This window comes from Trichoplax adhaerens, genomic scaffold (assembly GCF_000150275.1).
Source record: "Trichoplax adhaerens TRIADscaffold_5 genomic scaffold, whole genome shotgun sequence".
In the NCBI taxonomy this organism is placed as follows: Eukaryota; Metazoa; Placozoa; class Uniplacotomia; order Trichoplacea; family Trichoplacidae; genus Trichoplax; species Trichoplax adhaerens.
Window position 1 is genome coordinate 1,565,312 of NW_002060947.1, and position 17,882 is coordinate 1,583,193.

At 32.6% G+C, this 17,882-nt stretch overlaps 1 protein-coding gene across 1 annotated transcript; it reads right to left on the bottom strand.

Moving 5' to 3' along the window:
- Positions 1-388: 388 nt before the first annotated feature.
- Positions 389-7,763, bottom strand: TRIADDRAFT_56283 (uncharacterized protein; the record flags this gene model as incomplete). Its single annotated transcript, XM_002112747.1, has 18 exons — positions 389-503; positions 1,323-1,364; positions 1,530-1,656; positions 1,745-1,851; positions 1,959-2,026; positions 2,135-2,256; positions 2,359-2,519; positions 2,591-2,694; positions 2,773-2,984; positions 3,075-3,114; positions 3,239-3,339; positions 3,437-3,804; positions 3,903-3,979; positions 4,074-4,162; positions 4,375-4,486; positions 4,962-5,041; positions 5,668-6,042; positions 7,673-7,763. The coding sequence occupies 18 exons, from the start codon at positions 7,761-7,763 to the stop codon at positions 389-391; spliced, it is 2,391 nt and encodes a 796-aa protein (XP_002112783.1).
- Positions 7,764-17,882: the final 10,119 nt, after the last annotated feature.

Genomic DNA, 17,882 nt, shown 5'->3' on the forward strand with positions numbered 1-17,882 from the left:
ATAATAATCAATTTATATTTTACTTACTAGCGCTTTAGCAAAAGGGTATCGTCGATAGTAGGTTACTAGCTTGCGTATCTTACATATCGCCTTAAGGGACAATTTTTTACTTATATTGCGGGGCAGCCATACATAAAAGCCGCTGGCAGTCATTCTCTTCCGGATAATTGGAGACAGTAAAGTCCAAAAGGATGGGATGAAAAAAACTTAACAGATATAATCTTCCATACAGCAAAAGAATCGTTGCTATACGTTTCAATTTAAACAAAATGAAACTGTTTTGTATCATTTGATCATATCGGTCCTGTCTGATTATTTCCTACTGATACTTTTATTTGGCGCAATCAGACCATGGCAATGGTGGCAGGAGTTTGACGATCATTATTGATTATTGCAATGCAAGAGTTTTATTTTTAGGAAATAAAATAACATAAGAAACTGAGCATCCATTATGCTGTATCGGGCAATCAATTTTAATGTGAGCCTTACACGGAGAGCTTCTGCTAGGAGGATAATTGATAATAAAAAATAGTAGGTATTTGTCTAGTAGGAACATTCGATAAGTAGATACTGCAGTATATTGGCTGTTATACAGCAAAAGTTTTTCAACAAGCTTAAATTTACGTATAGGAGAGTAAAAATTATGTATAAAATCATTTCAGAAAATAAAATGGCAAGAAATAGTAGTGTAACATAAAACTAAAGTTTACTAACAGTGATAACCAACACGACAGGTACAAGTTATATAATTCATTAACTAGATTACAATGATCCATTCAATTTAGCCTTATCTTGTCGATCTGAGAGTATCTAATCCTAAACTGTAAATAAAATACTTGCATGATATCTACTCTAAATTATTAAGCAATTTTTTTACGACACATAAACTTTACCAATGCTTGACTATAAAACTATTGCAGGTACTGTACTAAATTAGGTATAACAAAGGAGTCAATAAACTCCTTACGGTGTCGTTCTTGGATTTAATATACAGCGAATAAAAAGTTAATATGGAATTTAGTTAAATATAACTGAGCAAATTAACTATTTAAATGTCGTCTTTAATAAAAGTTATAAATTTCATACTACAATTCTATAACCTTTCTTTTTCTAAACGAATTACCATAAGGGCCACCGATAATAGTATGAATACGATATAGTTAGTTTGCGATTGTGGTAGTTACTTATATAAGCAAAATGTAACTGATTTGTAAGGAATCAAAGTAGAGTCTATTTTTTAAGTTCCTTTAGAGTTAGGACTAACAGTAGCCAAGTAAAATAAATATAAGGATTTCGATTCCTTTTACGATTCTTGCCTTTACCATAATTCTACTTTGATTGCTCCATTGCTGATTAAGTTGTATCTATAAAAAACGTGAAGCAAATATACAGATTACACATAATTTACTATAATGAGATGGGATAGGACCAAAATAGCGAGTCATTCAGAAGACTAAAATCGAGTCTTCATATAGACAAATTTTAAGTCGTGGACCATACGTAACTATAATATCAGTCTTAGATATTACCTGTACTTTTTTCTTTTCAGATAAGATACCACCGCAGGCTTAATTCGAGCTTTACCGTCGACGCTGTGAATGCCGCAGCCAACAATGATTGTTAGATACCGATTATCTTTCTTATGCAAAGATAGGCCTGCATATACAATTCGGTGTTACTTTTAAGTTTAAGAAATCAACAGTGTAAATAATTAAAGATTGAAAGAAGGCAAATGCATACTTACTAGGATCACATTGAATGACTTGCAATTGTTCTTCAACAATTTTTACAGCTTCTGATACAGTAAAACCATGTAAATCTAAAACTTTGTATTGTCGAAGAGCAATCATTCTGCAATGCAATAAATAATTATCATGAACTGAAGCCCAAAAGTTGCATCCGAAATAGTACCAGTCAGCGGCATCATGTAAAGGAAATATTGTAATCTTTTCACTCACCTTGATTGTAACATAATTTCAGCCGCAATATTACGAGCATTTTTACTTAAATTGAAGTAATGTGTTGCCTATTTAAAATAACAGGCGATCTTTCATGAATTTATAAATAACTCGTAGAATTATATATACTTCAACTTAAATTCATTAATATATGTTACCAACGCTATAAGTTATACCTGTTCTTGGTAATGACCTGCTACAGAATATTGCTTAGATTGGTAACACTCGCTAGCTTTATTACAGTACTCTCTGGCGGTAGCCGCATACTCGGATGATTGTCGGTTATACATCTTAACATCTACAATGCAGCAATTACGGCCTTAGGTAAACTGTCCATATTGCAGCTACCATTATGTATTTACTGCTATTGTTAATAAAACCCTAGCTAGGCAAGACAAACCCATTTTAGGTTGCATGCTAACGGTAGATGGTGACTTATACGTGGATTCCGTTTCATCTCTTGTGCTTGTAATTACTTTACCAGCACTTGCATCTTGTTTGTTGGGCTCGCCAAAGCCACATACTTCCTCCAGGAAAGTTACTGTATCTTCTAAATTATAACTAATAGTAACACAGCACGACCGAGTTAAAATATATTTAAACGTTCCTTTCAAATCGCACATGAAGATTACCCGGACTGTTCCAGAAAGTCATTTAAAACCAACGTATTGATTCCAGGATACCACTGGCTCAGCTTTTCCTGCATTCTCCTAACTACAGGTGCGCTGAGATTGCTCTAATTAAATAAGGTTGTTTGGCTTAAAATTTAGATCAGAGTATAACAGATTCCTTTAAATGAATAGCTTGCACTTACTTGTTCTTCATTTTCAATTTTAAAGGCCAATTGTTCGCTGATAATATCTTTAAAATTCTCTGATGTTATTATAGTAGATAATGAAGCAGATGAATCGCCTATGTCTGATGTATGTGTTCTTTGATCAGCTATCCAATTCTTAGGTACCTCGTTACAATAATAATTTTCAATATCATTTTCCAACAGCTGCAATTGTCTAGCAATGGCTTCATCTATTGATAACAGTTACATATTATTGTTTTACAAATGGTGATCAAAGCGATATTATATTGTAAACTAATAACACGGAATATTCTTAGTACCATTATTGACCATTGCATTGTTCTCGTTTTCATGCTTCATCTAAATAAAAATTACAAGCATTTGTAGAGTTAAAAAATCGTCTTATCGGAGACTACATAAATTTTACAGAAAGGATAGAATACAACTATAATTCGATGAACAAAGACAATCACTTAAATATTACTTTTAATGTCTTTAACCACTGCCTATATAGCTCTCTGCCAAAACTCTCATCTATGTACACTTCAAGATCATTGGAATTTTTATTGCATAGAGCAAGTATTTCTGTAACATTTTTAATACATTAAACATTCATAAATGTACAGATAAATAAAAAGCTCTAAATTATCATTAGCATAGTATCTTCTGAAATTTAAAATACCTCCTCCATTCACTTCTTCAACTTCGAATTTTTCGCGCAGCCATGATGCTGTAGTATGGGATATCTTTATACTGGGATAAATGGAATAATTGCATTTGCCAGTCACCTCTATTCCACTAGTTTCTCCTCGCTCGTTAGGTTCATCATTCATCATGTTCTTTGTAGCTTCGGGAGCCAGTCGATGTTGATCGTCTATTAACGTGCGTTGACTTGATAAACGCTCATTCTGTCCATTATCGTTAACTCTGGCGGTTTTGTTAGGCAATCCTGCCGAATTTTCACCCAAGATTAATTTAACAGAAGCACTTCGTTCAAATCTTTGCAACATAGATTCTATCTTGTTGAGTGGTACATTATGCGTACAGCGCCTGTAACATTTGTACATTAAAAAAAAAAATTAATAGTATTAAATGTTAGCTGGCATTCCTAGCAGCAAATCGACATTTTAAACTTTGCAATGACCTACCTTGCTAACTGATTGGCATTGAACTTCCACCAAGTACAAGGTTCAATAAATTCAACATGGTAACCAGCGTTTATAGCCTAATAGAAGCAGCATATTAGAAAGCTCTAGCAGTAAAAATATACAACCATAATAATTGAGAGAGATACAAATAAATGCACTTTTCATACGAACCAAAACAACGTATGGTTTCATTTCCCAAAGCTGGGTATTGGTATTATCGATGAAAATAGGTGAAATTCCTAAATTTGCATTTTTAACAGCTATCGAGAATAAAAAAATTAATGCTACAATTATGTAGTATACAACTCTGGAAATATTAATGTATTACCATATTGGTGTCTATCAGTAAGATTTTGTTACTAATTATAAATCTAAACATATTAAAGACAGGTTTGGAGTATATCAAAGCTGAGTCTAAAATCGAAGTTGGTTACCCTACTTGAGATACACGCAAATACATATAAAATAATACCTTCATTTTGATTCCACGAATGTGCTTCGGAAATTTTTGTAGGATCAAACGCGTACCTGTCAATAAGACATGCCAGAAGGGTGACTAATATTTCAATTTTGGTAGCGTTGATCTAGAATCAGTTACATATGCTGTATAATAATTCTCATAAGCCCTACTAACTTTCCGTCCGGTCCTATAAAATAGTTATCTGTTGATAGGATAATACCTTGATGATTATACTTTTCCAAAAGAAGTCTTCAAATTTCAGGACATTAAATAAAATTTAAGATATATATGATGGAACTTGAAGAAATTTTTTAAATCATGTCGGAAGAAACTCAGAGTACGAGAAATGAGATCTACACTTTATCATTCTTTACCAATGCTGTCATTCATACGAACTGTACAATAGTGTATATATTACACTAAAGTGTCGCTTAAAATCGTTTATTATTACAGTATAGCGTGAATCACTATTTAAAGTAGAAAATCAAGAAGAAAATGAAATATGGCATTAACAGAACTTAATGGATACATCAAATGCGCTACAGCACTTTATTACCACGGGTAATTTCTAATAAATTAACTGATGTACTGCACCTTACTAGCGTTGATTTTCCACTACCTGGACAGCCACGAGCAATGTATAACACTTTTGATATTCCTTTATTTTTTTCAAGAATTTCTAACATGTAATGAAATAAAAATCACTAAGACAAAACAATGTTAAGGCATAAACAATATTCTTCCTGTCAAGATATGATTTACAGCTACTTATTTCTTTACATATTACAAAGTAATACTCGTCCAATATAAAATAATGGGTATAATAATAAAATTTATACTTCTAACACCGCACGATCAGTCGTGGCTTGATCATCTTCTTTCTCATAATTTGCGTAACCAGACTATAAACTCGTATCTACATTGTGTACTTAAGGGCATACTACCTGGAGCATACAATCATATACAGCACATAGCGTACAAGGCTACAATTTCCTAGTTTTGAATAATGTGATCATTCACTAATCTTATTGCCTAGCTAGAAAATCGTTATATAAATCAACAGTGCTACCATTTTTACTCGTATTTCTATTGCTAATTTATATTAAGAGTGATTTAGGAACAAGCCTAAATTAATAATGTCGTACCGTAACGTTATAACCGCAGTATATCGTACGAAAAAGTGCATTCGACATATGCATATAGGAGTATACTTGTACAATGAAGCTATCTAAGTAGGCTGTGGGCTACGCCAATAATGCAAGGATATATATACATACTAGTATGATATACAAAAATTGTACTTACGGTTGACATAAATTTGAGTTTTATCCATGTTATTTTCCTGTTTGTTAAATTTAGGTTTACGAGCTGCATAATGTCGATCTTGTACCCTTCTTTCAGAACCTCTTGATTGTTTTATCTGATTTACGGCCTTGCTGTTATTCCAGACAGATTCTAAATTATGGCTAAAACCCTGATTTAGCGGTTGTTTCGTTAAATTGTTCGTACTTGCATTTCTATTTTTATTTGAGGCCTTTGTCAAGTTAGTTTGGTCATTATTTAGTACATCAGTGGCTCCTTTTTGAATAGTCGCCATTTCCCAGGGATTCGTATTAGCCAAACTGCGTGATTGATTCCCGGTTGACGAAAGAGATATTAACTTTTCTACGGCCTTTTCAACTGATACAGCAAAATAAACATGTACAGAATTAAGACGTTCAGGATTCGAATTATAAAAACTGCATTGAAATAATAACTGATGAAAGTTATATGATGTGCAAGGAATACTTTTAATCAGATACTATTACTATTAGTTGATTGTCAAAGTCTGACTACTACTTGAGTGCGAGCATATAGCAAAGTCCTATGTATCAGGTGGATGAAAGAAGTTCACCGTACAGAACATTTGCACGCTATAATTATTAACGTATTTATATCTACTACTAAATTAGATCCATTTCACAGAGTAGATTTCTATTCCCCTGAAATTGACTCATACTAAAGTCAACAACATATGTTTGATCGCTGCTGAGTTGCAGTAAGTTGCACAAGAAAACAATTTTAAAGTAGCACTAAGCATGCAGTGGTAATGCACATTGCATACCTGTTAGTCCGATATTAGAACAAGAAATTATTCATTGAAATACAAAGTTGAATTTAATTCTACCTTAGTAGTAACTATGCAGTTGTGTACACAATTCTGGCATCAGAGAATACAGTTAGTTATTGAGGATAACAACATACATTTGATCACGGCAAACTTGCAGTAAGTTGTATAAAGTGACAAATTTTAAGTAACACAAACTGTGCAGTTAGATTGCATAACTGCTAGTCTGGAATTAGAGTATAGAATTAATTATTCACTGAAATATAAATTTAGCCTCATTCTACCTTAGTAATAACTATGCAGTTGCACACCTAATTCTAGAATCAGAGAATACAATTATTGAATTAACAACATACGTTTGATCGAAGCAGATTTGCAATAAGTTATATAAGGTGACAATTTTAAAGTAGCACTCACTATGCAACTGGATTGCATAGCTGCTAGTCTGGAATCAGAGTATAGAATTAATCATTCACTAGAATATAAAATTCATCTCAAATCTACGTACTAACTATGCAGTGGCATACTCGATTCTGGAATCAGAGTATACTGTATAATTATTTTACTTTAATGCAAAAATTGACCTTAATTCTATCTTAGTAGCTGCTATGCAATTGAATACCTACTTCTAGAATGAGAGAATATCCTGTAATGATATCATTATTGATTTCCTGTCGCACAAATTGATCTATTTGATTGGTACTCAGTATGTACAGAACCAGTTTTAGTAGGATAAGAGATCAATGTTGGTATATCAGGTTTTAGTAATGCTAACAAAATCGTACGTGTTTACACTGTATAATTATCACTTTAATCAGAGTAATTTAGCAACATCAATTGTGGATAATCTACTTTTAGTTAAGTTTTATAAGTATTAGAGAAAAACTGTCTGGCATTGTGTAATAGTGTAATTAATCAGTTTAATAATTATAGTATTTAACTGGTCGGATGTTGGATTACGATACTATTAATTCATCGTAAGTTAACTGATTCATTAATCCACTTAGCACCATAAGCTGCAATCCAAGTGATGTTGTATTACCGTTGTCAGTAAGGGATAAAGTAAAACACTCGTAGTCCTGTCTGTGTCTTCTACAGTAGCACTATATTTACTTTTACTCAATAGTCATAGTACGATCATCAAGTATTACTTGAATGCATAATTAATCATTTAAGTAAAAATTTAAGCGTGATGCAGCTTACCACTTTGGCCAGAGTCTTGAAATATATCTCGGATAATCGCTTCGTCATAATTTGGAAATATTTCTTGTAGGTATTGGATATTTTGATCCATCTCGTCCAGTATGATCAATGTCTGCTTTCCGTAAGTATAGGAAGAGGACTTTTTGATTGCTATTTTTTTTTTGCTAGAACTCTGCGTTTATTCAAGGCAATGTATCAAGACCCACGTCATTAAGTTGTTCTCCGTTCTCTTTTACATTCCTGTCAAACGAAATCACCCTCGACTGTAGTGGCAAGTATGATCGTTTCTGGGGAAGATGCTATTTGATAATGTTAAGCAACGTCGAAAGGCATTAATGGAGACCCAATATCATAGTTTACAGCACTTGTAGGCCCATCATCTTCACCAGCATAGGTCAACTATCATCCATTGAAAGATCGAGTAATGAGTTGTTATAAATGGAGTGTCCAATAGACTAGAATAGCTGAGTTGATGTTCGATTAAGTCTCTATCTAATACGTTAAAACTTTCAAACTTGCAAGGATGAATATAAATGCTGGCCTACTATTGTAATCGCTTTAGTTCTTCCTGATATTTTGGATTTAAGCAGACGAGAGAAAATTTGCTAACACCTTGGCTAGTCCATACAATTGGTTGATATTGTAGAAAAGAGGCCTGGACCAGACGTTAAGATGGAAGCTGCACCTATTTTCACTGCAATGCAGTAGTAAGCCAATTTCGACTGTATTTGACCAGGAATCTCAAAAGATTATGTTGTGTTTGTCTGATAGGCGTCGTATAGTACTGTTGGAAGAGTTAGACACGATCTAAAATTGCCAAATGGCTAGAGAAAATTGTTGAAAGAGATACCAAGATGCAATCGAAAGCTTCACTATTTCTTTTCTATTTGCTTGCGGCACAGACAGACTGATCGTGGGTAAATAGTTGAAATAATATAGTGTTGTGGTTGTCAGAAATAGTAGAGTACTGTTGGAATGGAATACAATGTATATTGAAGCTACCTTGCTGGAGAAAATTCTTGAGAAAGACACCAAGAGAGAAGCCTTGTTCCCTTTCTATCTTTGCCTTCTTCCAAGGGGTGGCTTTAGACTGGGAGTTGGTACGGCAATAGGAGCGAGATGGAAGAAGAAAATCATTGAAGTTCATGTGGAATTCATATTCGAGTCCACTGGACTACAAGGTATGATATGGTACTAAAATGGCCATACTGTATCATATCGTTTGCGGTCTGCATTAGCCTAAGCCTGTGCCATGACTACAGTGACGTAATAGCGATAGGGTTTCTTCAAACTTGAGCGCATCGAAAGGAGTTGAAATAGCAAATTAGTTTTGCGCTGGTCGATATTATTGCAAGATTTTCAATCCTTTTAAGCGACTACAGCTACAAAATAAATACTATGAGCTTACTGTCAGGTTTAACTATCCTGACATCGATCTACAAACGATAGAAAGATTGTAAATACCGTTAGAGAAATAAGAAAATGTTATGGTTGGCTTCGACGCTTAGCGCGATGGACTAATAGGAGACGACTTGAACATCGTCAAGAGGTTAAAGCAAACTATACGTCTCTCTTAGACAAACATGGAACCCTTACTTTCTTGATAAAACAACCAATTTACAGCATATATGAGTGATAGATAAACCATCAAATTGACAAGGCCCGAACGAATACTCCAATGTAACTATTATGTTCGTGGTAAACGGTGTAGGTTCAATTGAGAATCGTTTATTAATAAATTTATGAAGGTATTTATACATTTGTTAGATTACTTCACTTATAGTTTAGCTAAATGATTATCCATATAAGATGTAAGATTAGCTTAAAATGATAATTACATAATTAGAACGTTAATCATTTTAAACTGTGATCCTACAGTACGACTTTTAATCATTCTATATATAATACTACTTTACAGTATGCTGTATATGTAATTGCTCCATATATAACAGTAACAAAATGTTTACCCTTCATCATTCAATTTGCATTCTTCTATTGCATAGAATGATAGCAACAAATAAATGAAACAAATGTCCAACGTTTGAACATCATTTAGTACATTGTCCAGCTTCAAAAGCATCTTGTAGTGCATGCTATAATAGCCATAACTTATAAACTTACCGTAACATGGGTTAATACCATGGACTATTCGAACAAGATCTTCTATTAGCCGTCCATGTACAGTATACGAGTAAAACACAGATAATATGATTATAAAACTATGTAGCTGTCCATTAAAAACTAAAAATATGGAAGACATCGTAGATCAATGAATGTATTATGGTTCCATAATTTATCTTATTTTATGAACTACTAGATGCTTTATTGGTGGTCTATCCCATAAGATATATAGCACAATAACATTCGTCATGAGTACTATAGACTACTCGCAAAAGACCTTAACTATTAAAAACATAGAAGACATCGCAGATAAATTACTGTATTACCAATCCATTCCTAGATAAGTTATTTTATGAACTACTAGCAGCTTTATTAAAATATTGAAGTACTTCATGCCATAATATACAGCTACAATAACATTCGTTATTAGTACCATAGACTGACTACTTGCTCAAAACCTTCTAGAGTCCATGTGCGCTCGTATGGATAGATAACGTTATCAAACTATGCCCTTATCTATTAAAAACATGTAAGACGTCGTAGATAATTTGTGTACATATTATCCAATATGTTCCTAGATAAGTTATCTTCAGAACTACTAGCAGCTTTATTAATTAAAGCATCGAAGCGGTCCATGCCATAATATGTAGCGATAATAATATCTACCATTAGTGCCATGGGCTACTTGCACAAGACCTTCTAGTAGTCCATGCATGTATAAATAACGTTTTAAAACTATGCCCTTGTCTATTAAAAAAATGTAAGACATCGTAGATGATTACTGTAATATCAAATATTCGTATTCCTAATAAGTTATCTTATGAACTACTGATAGCTTTTTAAAGGATCGAAGTGGTCCACGCCATAATATACGTTCCTTATTAGTCGTCATTAAAAGCATGTAAGACGTGGATAATTACTGTATTATTAATATTCGTATTCCTAGATAAGTTACCTTATGAGCTACTAGCAGCTTTTTAAAGCATCGAAGCGGTGCATGCCATAATATACGTTCCTTATTAGTTGTCATTAAAAGCATGTAAGATGTCGTAGATAATTACTGTATTATCAAATATTCATATTCCTAGATAAGTTATCTTATGAACTACTAGCAGTTTTTTACAGCATCGAAGTGGTCCATGCCATAATATACATTCCTTATTAGTTGTCTATTAACCTTTTAAAAACATGTAAGACGTCGTAGATAATTATTGTATTATCAAATATTCGTATTCCTAGATAATTTATCTTGTGAATCTCTAGGTGCTTCATTGTAACATCGAGTAGTCTATGCCATAACATATACAGTTACAGTAAGATTTGTCGTTAGAACCATAGGCTACTCGAAGACCTTGTCTATTAAAAACAGATAAGGCTTCGTAGATAAATTACTGTATTGCCAATCTATTCCTAGATAAGTTATCTTATAAACTTCTAGCAGCTTTATTGAAGCATCGAAGCGGATCAATACTAGTTAATATAATAAGCGTTGAGTGTTCACTCAGAACCTGATGAAAATCTTTGCAGGGTTTCTAGTCTTTATTATTCGACAATCATCTTATATGACTGACCGTAAATTGCATACTATATATAGTATATAATTTACAGTCAGTCATACGAGATGATTTTTCACTACATCATTTTGCTGGTCTGTGTAGCCCTTTACCTAAACTCTGCTCCATCGTTGAAAGACAGATTCATCAAATAAAGTGTACAAAAATTGTATGCAAAACTGCCACAAGCCTCGGTAGCCTGTGCTCGAAGAATCAGCCTGTGTCTCAATTCAGGTAAAATATTACCCGGTCATGGACAAAATAATTGTCGTCAACTCACTCTTAAAGGATTGCAATAGGAGTTTGCACAGATTGAGAGATAGGTTTGTTCACTACTGTAATCTGCAAAGACTTCGTGACCCAAGTGCCAATATTCCGGTATTTTCGATCTTTCTTGACACAAGGGATTAGGGAACAGCCCCTGTTGCACGAAATTCAGGATAGGGTACAATGTCCTCAAAGCTATTCACTGCAATGTTTGCCATCGACATTGTATCGTACATGAATTATTTTTTGGTTTTTGATGCCTTCAAACTATAGGAAACTATTCATAGGATGATTAACTTCATTGAAGACAGCAGAAGTCAAGTTATGCCTCCATTATTGGCACTAAATCAAAGGCCAAGGTATTTCCATCTATTAAAACCTGGATAAAAGGCAGAAGGTGAAGTTACGCCTTAATGCTCCAGTGATTAAGATTTCTTAGCAAGCCCATATTAGAGACCCTAAAATGTCTCTAATCTACATCATTATTACAATAGTTCAAGGTTAAGCGTCTAGAAGTGAAGATGATGTAACTAATTTTACAATGCTAATAAATTGATTACTTTTATCATCTATTGAAATAAATAATATGACCTTGCATTGGTGCCCGCAGGCAGGACTCAATATAGGTAGTCAATATCGAGAAAACACTGAGTAATAAAGGCGTGACAATTGAAAATGCTTCAATTCATCAAAGTTAATTTAATCAAAAATAATGTACTAAAAGTCAACAAATCTCAAGACAACAGTTTGGATAATATACGACACGGCAACTATTGCGTAGGTCTTATACCTGCAGGGGATTAGTAATAATAATATGCCGTTAAAACAGGGACAACAGAAATATGAACTCTAGTCTGTTTTTATGTCGAACAGCATGATATAATATTAATTACGCCCATGTCTATCACGACACAAAGCAGTAATATCCTTCTTCATATAGGATAATTACAATACTGTTGGGAATAAATACGTAGTAAATTAGGCCAAATTTCGCTAACAAATTCGAATCTATTTTTCAATAAATAAAATGGACCGTTTTGTTCTCTTGCTTGTTATTACGAGCATGTTCTAGAAATTATCTTCTATTGCAATGGTATAGCACTACGAATCTTGGTTAATATAGAGTATGCTCTGTCGATAATAAATACGTCGTAATTATGCTAACTTTGCTATAAAGAAGCTTGCGAATTTCATTTATCATGTTTGAGTAAGATAATTTCTTTCAGTTATTTATTATCAAGAGCATACTTAACTTATTGCATCATATACGCATGTAGATTACTGTAATTTATTTATTATCTTGTACTGTATAGCACTAAAAGTTCTCGTCACTTTTAGAGTCTACAGTATCTAAAACGATAAAGCGGTAATTAAGCCGGATTTGACTCAAAAAAGAGCCTACCTAACTCATTTATCATGATTATAAAGGATCATTTCTCTGTTGTTTAATATCAAGAACATGCTTTACTAATTATCTCATACTGTATCAAACTAAAAGTAATATAGAAAGTATGAGCTATCTAGAATAAATAAACAGTAATGATGCTAAATTTTGGCTATAAATGAACCTAGCTCACTCATCATGAATGCGAGCGATCATTTCTCTCAGTTATTTATTATCAAAAACACAGTTTTACAAATTATAGTTGTCTTACGCTGTATACTACTGAAAGTAAAATATAGAATTTGCACTATTTAATATAAATGCATAGTATAATTTTTATAATTATCTTATCACTGTATAAGCAATAAGCAGTGTAGCACTGGAAATTCTCGTTAATTGCGAACCTGCAGTACTTGAGTACATCGTAATTATAATTATGTCAAATTTTACTTAAAATTTAGAGTTCAATTCATTTATTATAACATGAGGCAAATTTTCCGCCCCGTTACTTGTTAACACAAGATAATACTCCATAAAATTTCTAATTAATATAGAGTATACACTGTCTGAAATGACTATACAGCAATCTACGCTAAATTTAGCCAGCAAATGTGGTGCAATTTATTCATGGTAAGCTTGAAAAACTATTTGTGTACTGCGAGTATAGCATACTACTACCGTATACTAATTCTTGAACATTGCAATAGCACTAAAAATTCTCCTTAATGGAATTTTTGTACAAATCGACATGCCTTGCACAAGTATACTAAATTCTATACCGTAGTTTGCACATGCCAAAGAGACTACACCTAGTCTTTCAGCATTTGAAATAGACACAAGAATCTTGACTTTTAAGCTGTATTCTTCTTGACCTGATACAAAGGTTAAATTTATTGTTAATTTCATAATTACTCATAATATAATGATACACGTCATGTTAGTAATAACAGTACTAAGGTTGCTTGTTAATAAACCTCCACAGCATTTTATTTTGCCAAAATGTGGAAATTGTGGTAGTATAAGCAGATAAAGCTTCATATAACTTTAGAAGGATAGTTGTACTTTATGTGCACTAGGGGTTTCTGACGAGACTATGAAAGGCTGGTGCCTGAAGATCACTTCTTAGTTAGTTATTCAGTTAGTTAGCCAACTAGTTTGTCAATTGCTATTGAATTATCTAGGCTAAAATCTTGGTTGTCAAGATTTCTTCGGTAATAAATAGTAGAAAATCTCTGACTTCCTCGTCTACACTATTAGTGACTCTATAATTATACTATAGTATTCGATCGTTGTAACTGAATTATTTGGTGATATAGCGAATCTCGCCTCTTTAAGTCAGTAAGAGGGGTTCTCCGTAAGTATTGGCGTGTGGAGACTACTTTGTCACTAGTGGTGTGCGACAATAATAAAAAGATAAAATCTTTTTGCAGTGTTTATAGCATAGACCTAAGGACTTTAACGTTTCAAGCTGTATTCTAATCGATCTGCAACAAAAGCATTATACTTATCAACTCCATAATTGTAATAATTTACCAAGCAGTAGAGCGCAATTATGCGCTTGTATTGTGCCGCATACGGATGTAACTCAAAATCGTCAATCAGAATAAATAATATGAGAATATCTTTCCATCAATTTCCAAAGAATAAAGATTTATGCAAGGTACTTATGTGGTAACTTGTTAGGATATGAAGTGATCGCCAAATGTAGCTATTAAGAAGTTGAATAATACTTGTGAGTACCCGATTTATTACGGCTATAAAGATAGTGACAGTCACAATTTACAGTATTTGTGTCAATGGTAAAGATATCTTTTTGATGCAATTATCCTACAAAGTATATATACAAACTCTACTATCGCAACATAAGGCATTTCATTATTACATTATATTTTAAGATCATCTAGATTGTTATAGTATTCCAGTTAGTAAATTATCTTATAGTAGATTCTTAGTTAATGTAAATAACTGGCAAACATATCCAAGTACTTATATTCATATATATTTAGGGGATAGGTACTGTATTATTAGATATTTATTATTAAATATACTATTATAATTTACGTATAGAATAAGCAAACTAATCCGTTTCGATCTTCTGAAAGGATTTATCGCATACTATTGTTCCAAAATCGATTTTATATGGCTACACCGGCTGCAAAAATTATGTATCATACATAGTATTATTATGGTTTATATTACCTGAGCATAACCGCAAAGCAGCTAGCTATATCCAGGCAATTACACTTGCTAGAAAGGAAAATACAGATGCCGGTGGTGTTAATGATGATGAAAAAGAAGCTAACAATAGCCGTAAGGCTAAAAAAATTAGCTCAGAACATTGTAAACGAAGAGAATTTAGCTTTTGGTCGTACCGAACTCTCATTACCATTTTTCTAAATGTTTAAGCTTGAAGATAAGTTACTAATAAATCTATTGAAATTGCGGCTTGGCTTGTTTGACTTTGATTTAGCATCGCGATTTGTACAACTACTTCAACAACAAATAATATAATCAAGCTGTGGATCAATTTGATTCATAAACGTGTATGCATCGTCAGTATTTTGGCCAAGCAAAAGTAAAATTCTGCATCAATTAAATCCAATATGGAGACGGTGCTTTGGTAATGTCATCGTTATGATTGGTTTTACAGAAATGAGTATAGCGTTGTAAAAATTGCCAAATACTAACATGAATTATAGACCCTAACCCTAACCTTATGCTATAGTCGGATCATTAATTGCGATCGACATTCGAGTTTCCATCATATTTATCTCTTCATAGTATACCAATGATATATCCCTTGAACAAATATGCTAAATATCCGGCTTCAATAATCTATTAGAAAACAAGTTCAATCAACAGGAATTGCTATCAGGTGACATTATCATTACACTTAGAGAATTTATACTATCCCATCGGTTACAACATCTAGGATTGAAAATGATTACTACTGGTAGTATGGAATCTAATCCACTTTTCCATGCAAGTCGAAATCTGATTCGTATCAACATAACCCACAAATAACGGGTTATTACCACCTTCCAGCATCATTGCAAAATCAATATCTGAAATTCAAAGTACTTATCATTTATTTAATAATCTCTCAGCGAATAATTTACCGTTAGATTATGTTAATAAAGAATGGATTTCCTGTTGTTTATAGAATCAATTATCCGATTCTATTTTAATGCTCATCCGAGCCATGAAGAGCACATAATACCGTATTCTCGATAATTATATAGGCGTCTATTCCAATAAACGAAAATGAATTACTTCAAAATATTACGCATTATACGGAACTGATGGCTTTAAGCGGTGTCTAACCTCCAACGTTTATTATAACAATCACTTAGAGATCATTGGTATAAGTAGACAGCATTGTCATTGTGTTTTAAGCCATAATTAGTAATAACCCTTCCGTTCTACAACTTCAACTTAGTAGCCAATCGAACAAGAATAAGAATAAAGACTCATATTAGTAATGAGTCACTTGAAGTCTTAAAAAGAATATGTATAATATTTGTAGTAAAATGCAGAAGACAGCAATAGCTCATATGTCAGTAACTACTGGTCTTCAAAAGAAAAACAAGGTAACTTTGTATAATGTAATTATTCTTAAATGTATGCAGGAAAAATGTTAAATAAAATATCATTGATATCTAACTCAAATTTTAGGCCGCTAACGGTAGTCACTAGATTTATTTCGCGGATTTGTGTAAACATTCGTGAAGAAATTTAAATTATTAATATAATTACAGTCTTCACTTTGCTTTGATAAATATGTATACGATATACACGTTAGAAGATAATGATAAATAATTCCATAGGAAATTTCTAATAATTCAATTTATTTGATCAATTTTTGATTAGACCTGTAAACTGATATAATGTATTGCTATCAAGAAACTACTTAGCAAGCGAAAAATGGTCGTCTTGTGGGTATCATAGTATACGAGTAGATCGATATTTCAAGTTGTAATCGTATCCCATTACGTAATAAGACGTACGAATAACAAAATTACTGCAATAGCAAACTAATCAATCTTAATAATAGATATAATTATCTATAGCACTGGTTTGTACCACTTTAGTAGTTACAATATTTATATCTGAGCAAATAATATAATCTACAAAATTGAGATTGCTCGTATAACTGTATAGTTAATTCATTCTTTTCATTCTTCAATGCCGATAATGTATTTAGAGCGTACATCCATTCTGTGGGTCATCATACTGTAGATTTTAATGCAAAGAGAAGATTTATCAAGAGTAAGATCTTCATACTAAGTTCAAACTTGTAGCTCATATGGTACAGTATAGTACATATACATATACGAATTTATTACCGTTAAATATTGAACAAATATTTATTCCACTAATCAGGTAGTCGAATATTTAGCTCACTGATAATAAATTTATACGACACCAGCTTGACTATCAGATTAGCTGAAATAGCTACTTACTCATCATACTAACTACAGTCGTAAAATATCATTAGCAATACTCTTCAGCGTTGCATGTTGTAAATAGCATCTCAAGTCAAAACTGTACACTTACGTAGGTATTATAAATGAATATGGGCATTAACTATAATTATCATCATTTGCATAGATATTATTAACAATTATTATTACAAGAGATTAGTTAAAAATGTGGTTGGTAAACATTTCGTAATTACGTATACTATCAGTAACTTTACTGCCAGTTTATAATTTAGTATCCAGTGTATCATGATAACGTCTGTGGCAGATAGATCTAATTTCACTAACTGGTAATTAGCTAAAATACGATATATCTTACTATTGTGTTAATCAACATAGAGTAAACGTTTAACATATCCTCAGATATATTTTTCCTATTATTACAGTGGAGGATAAGAAATTGC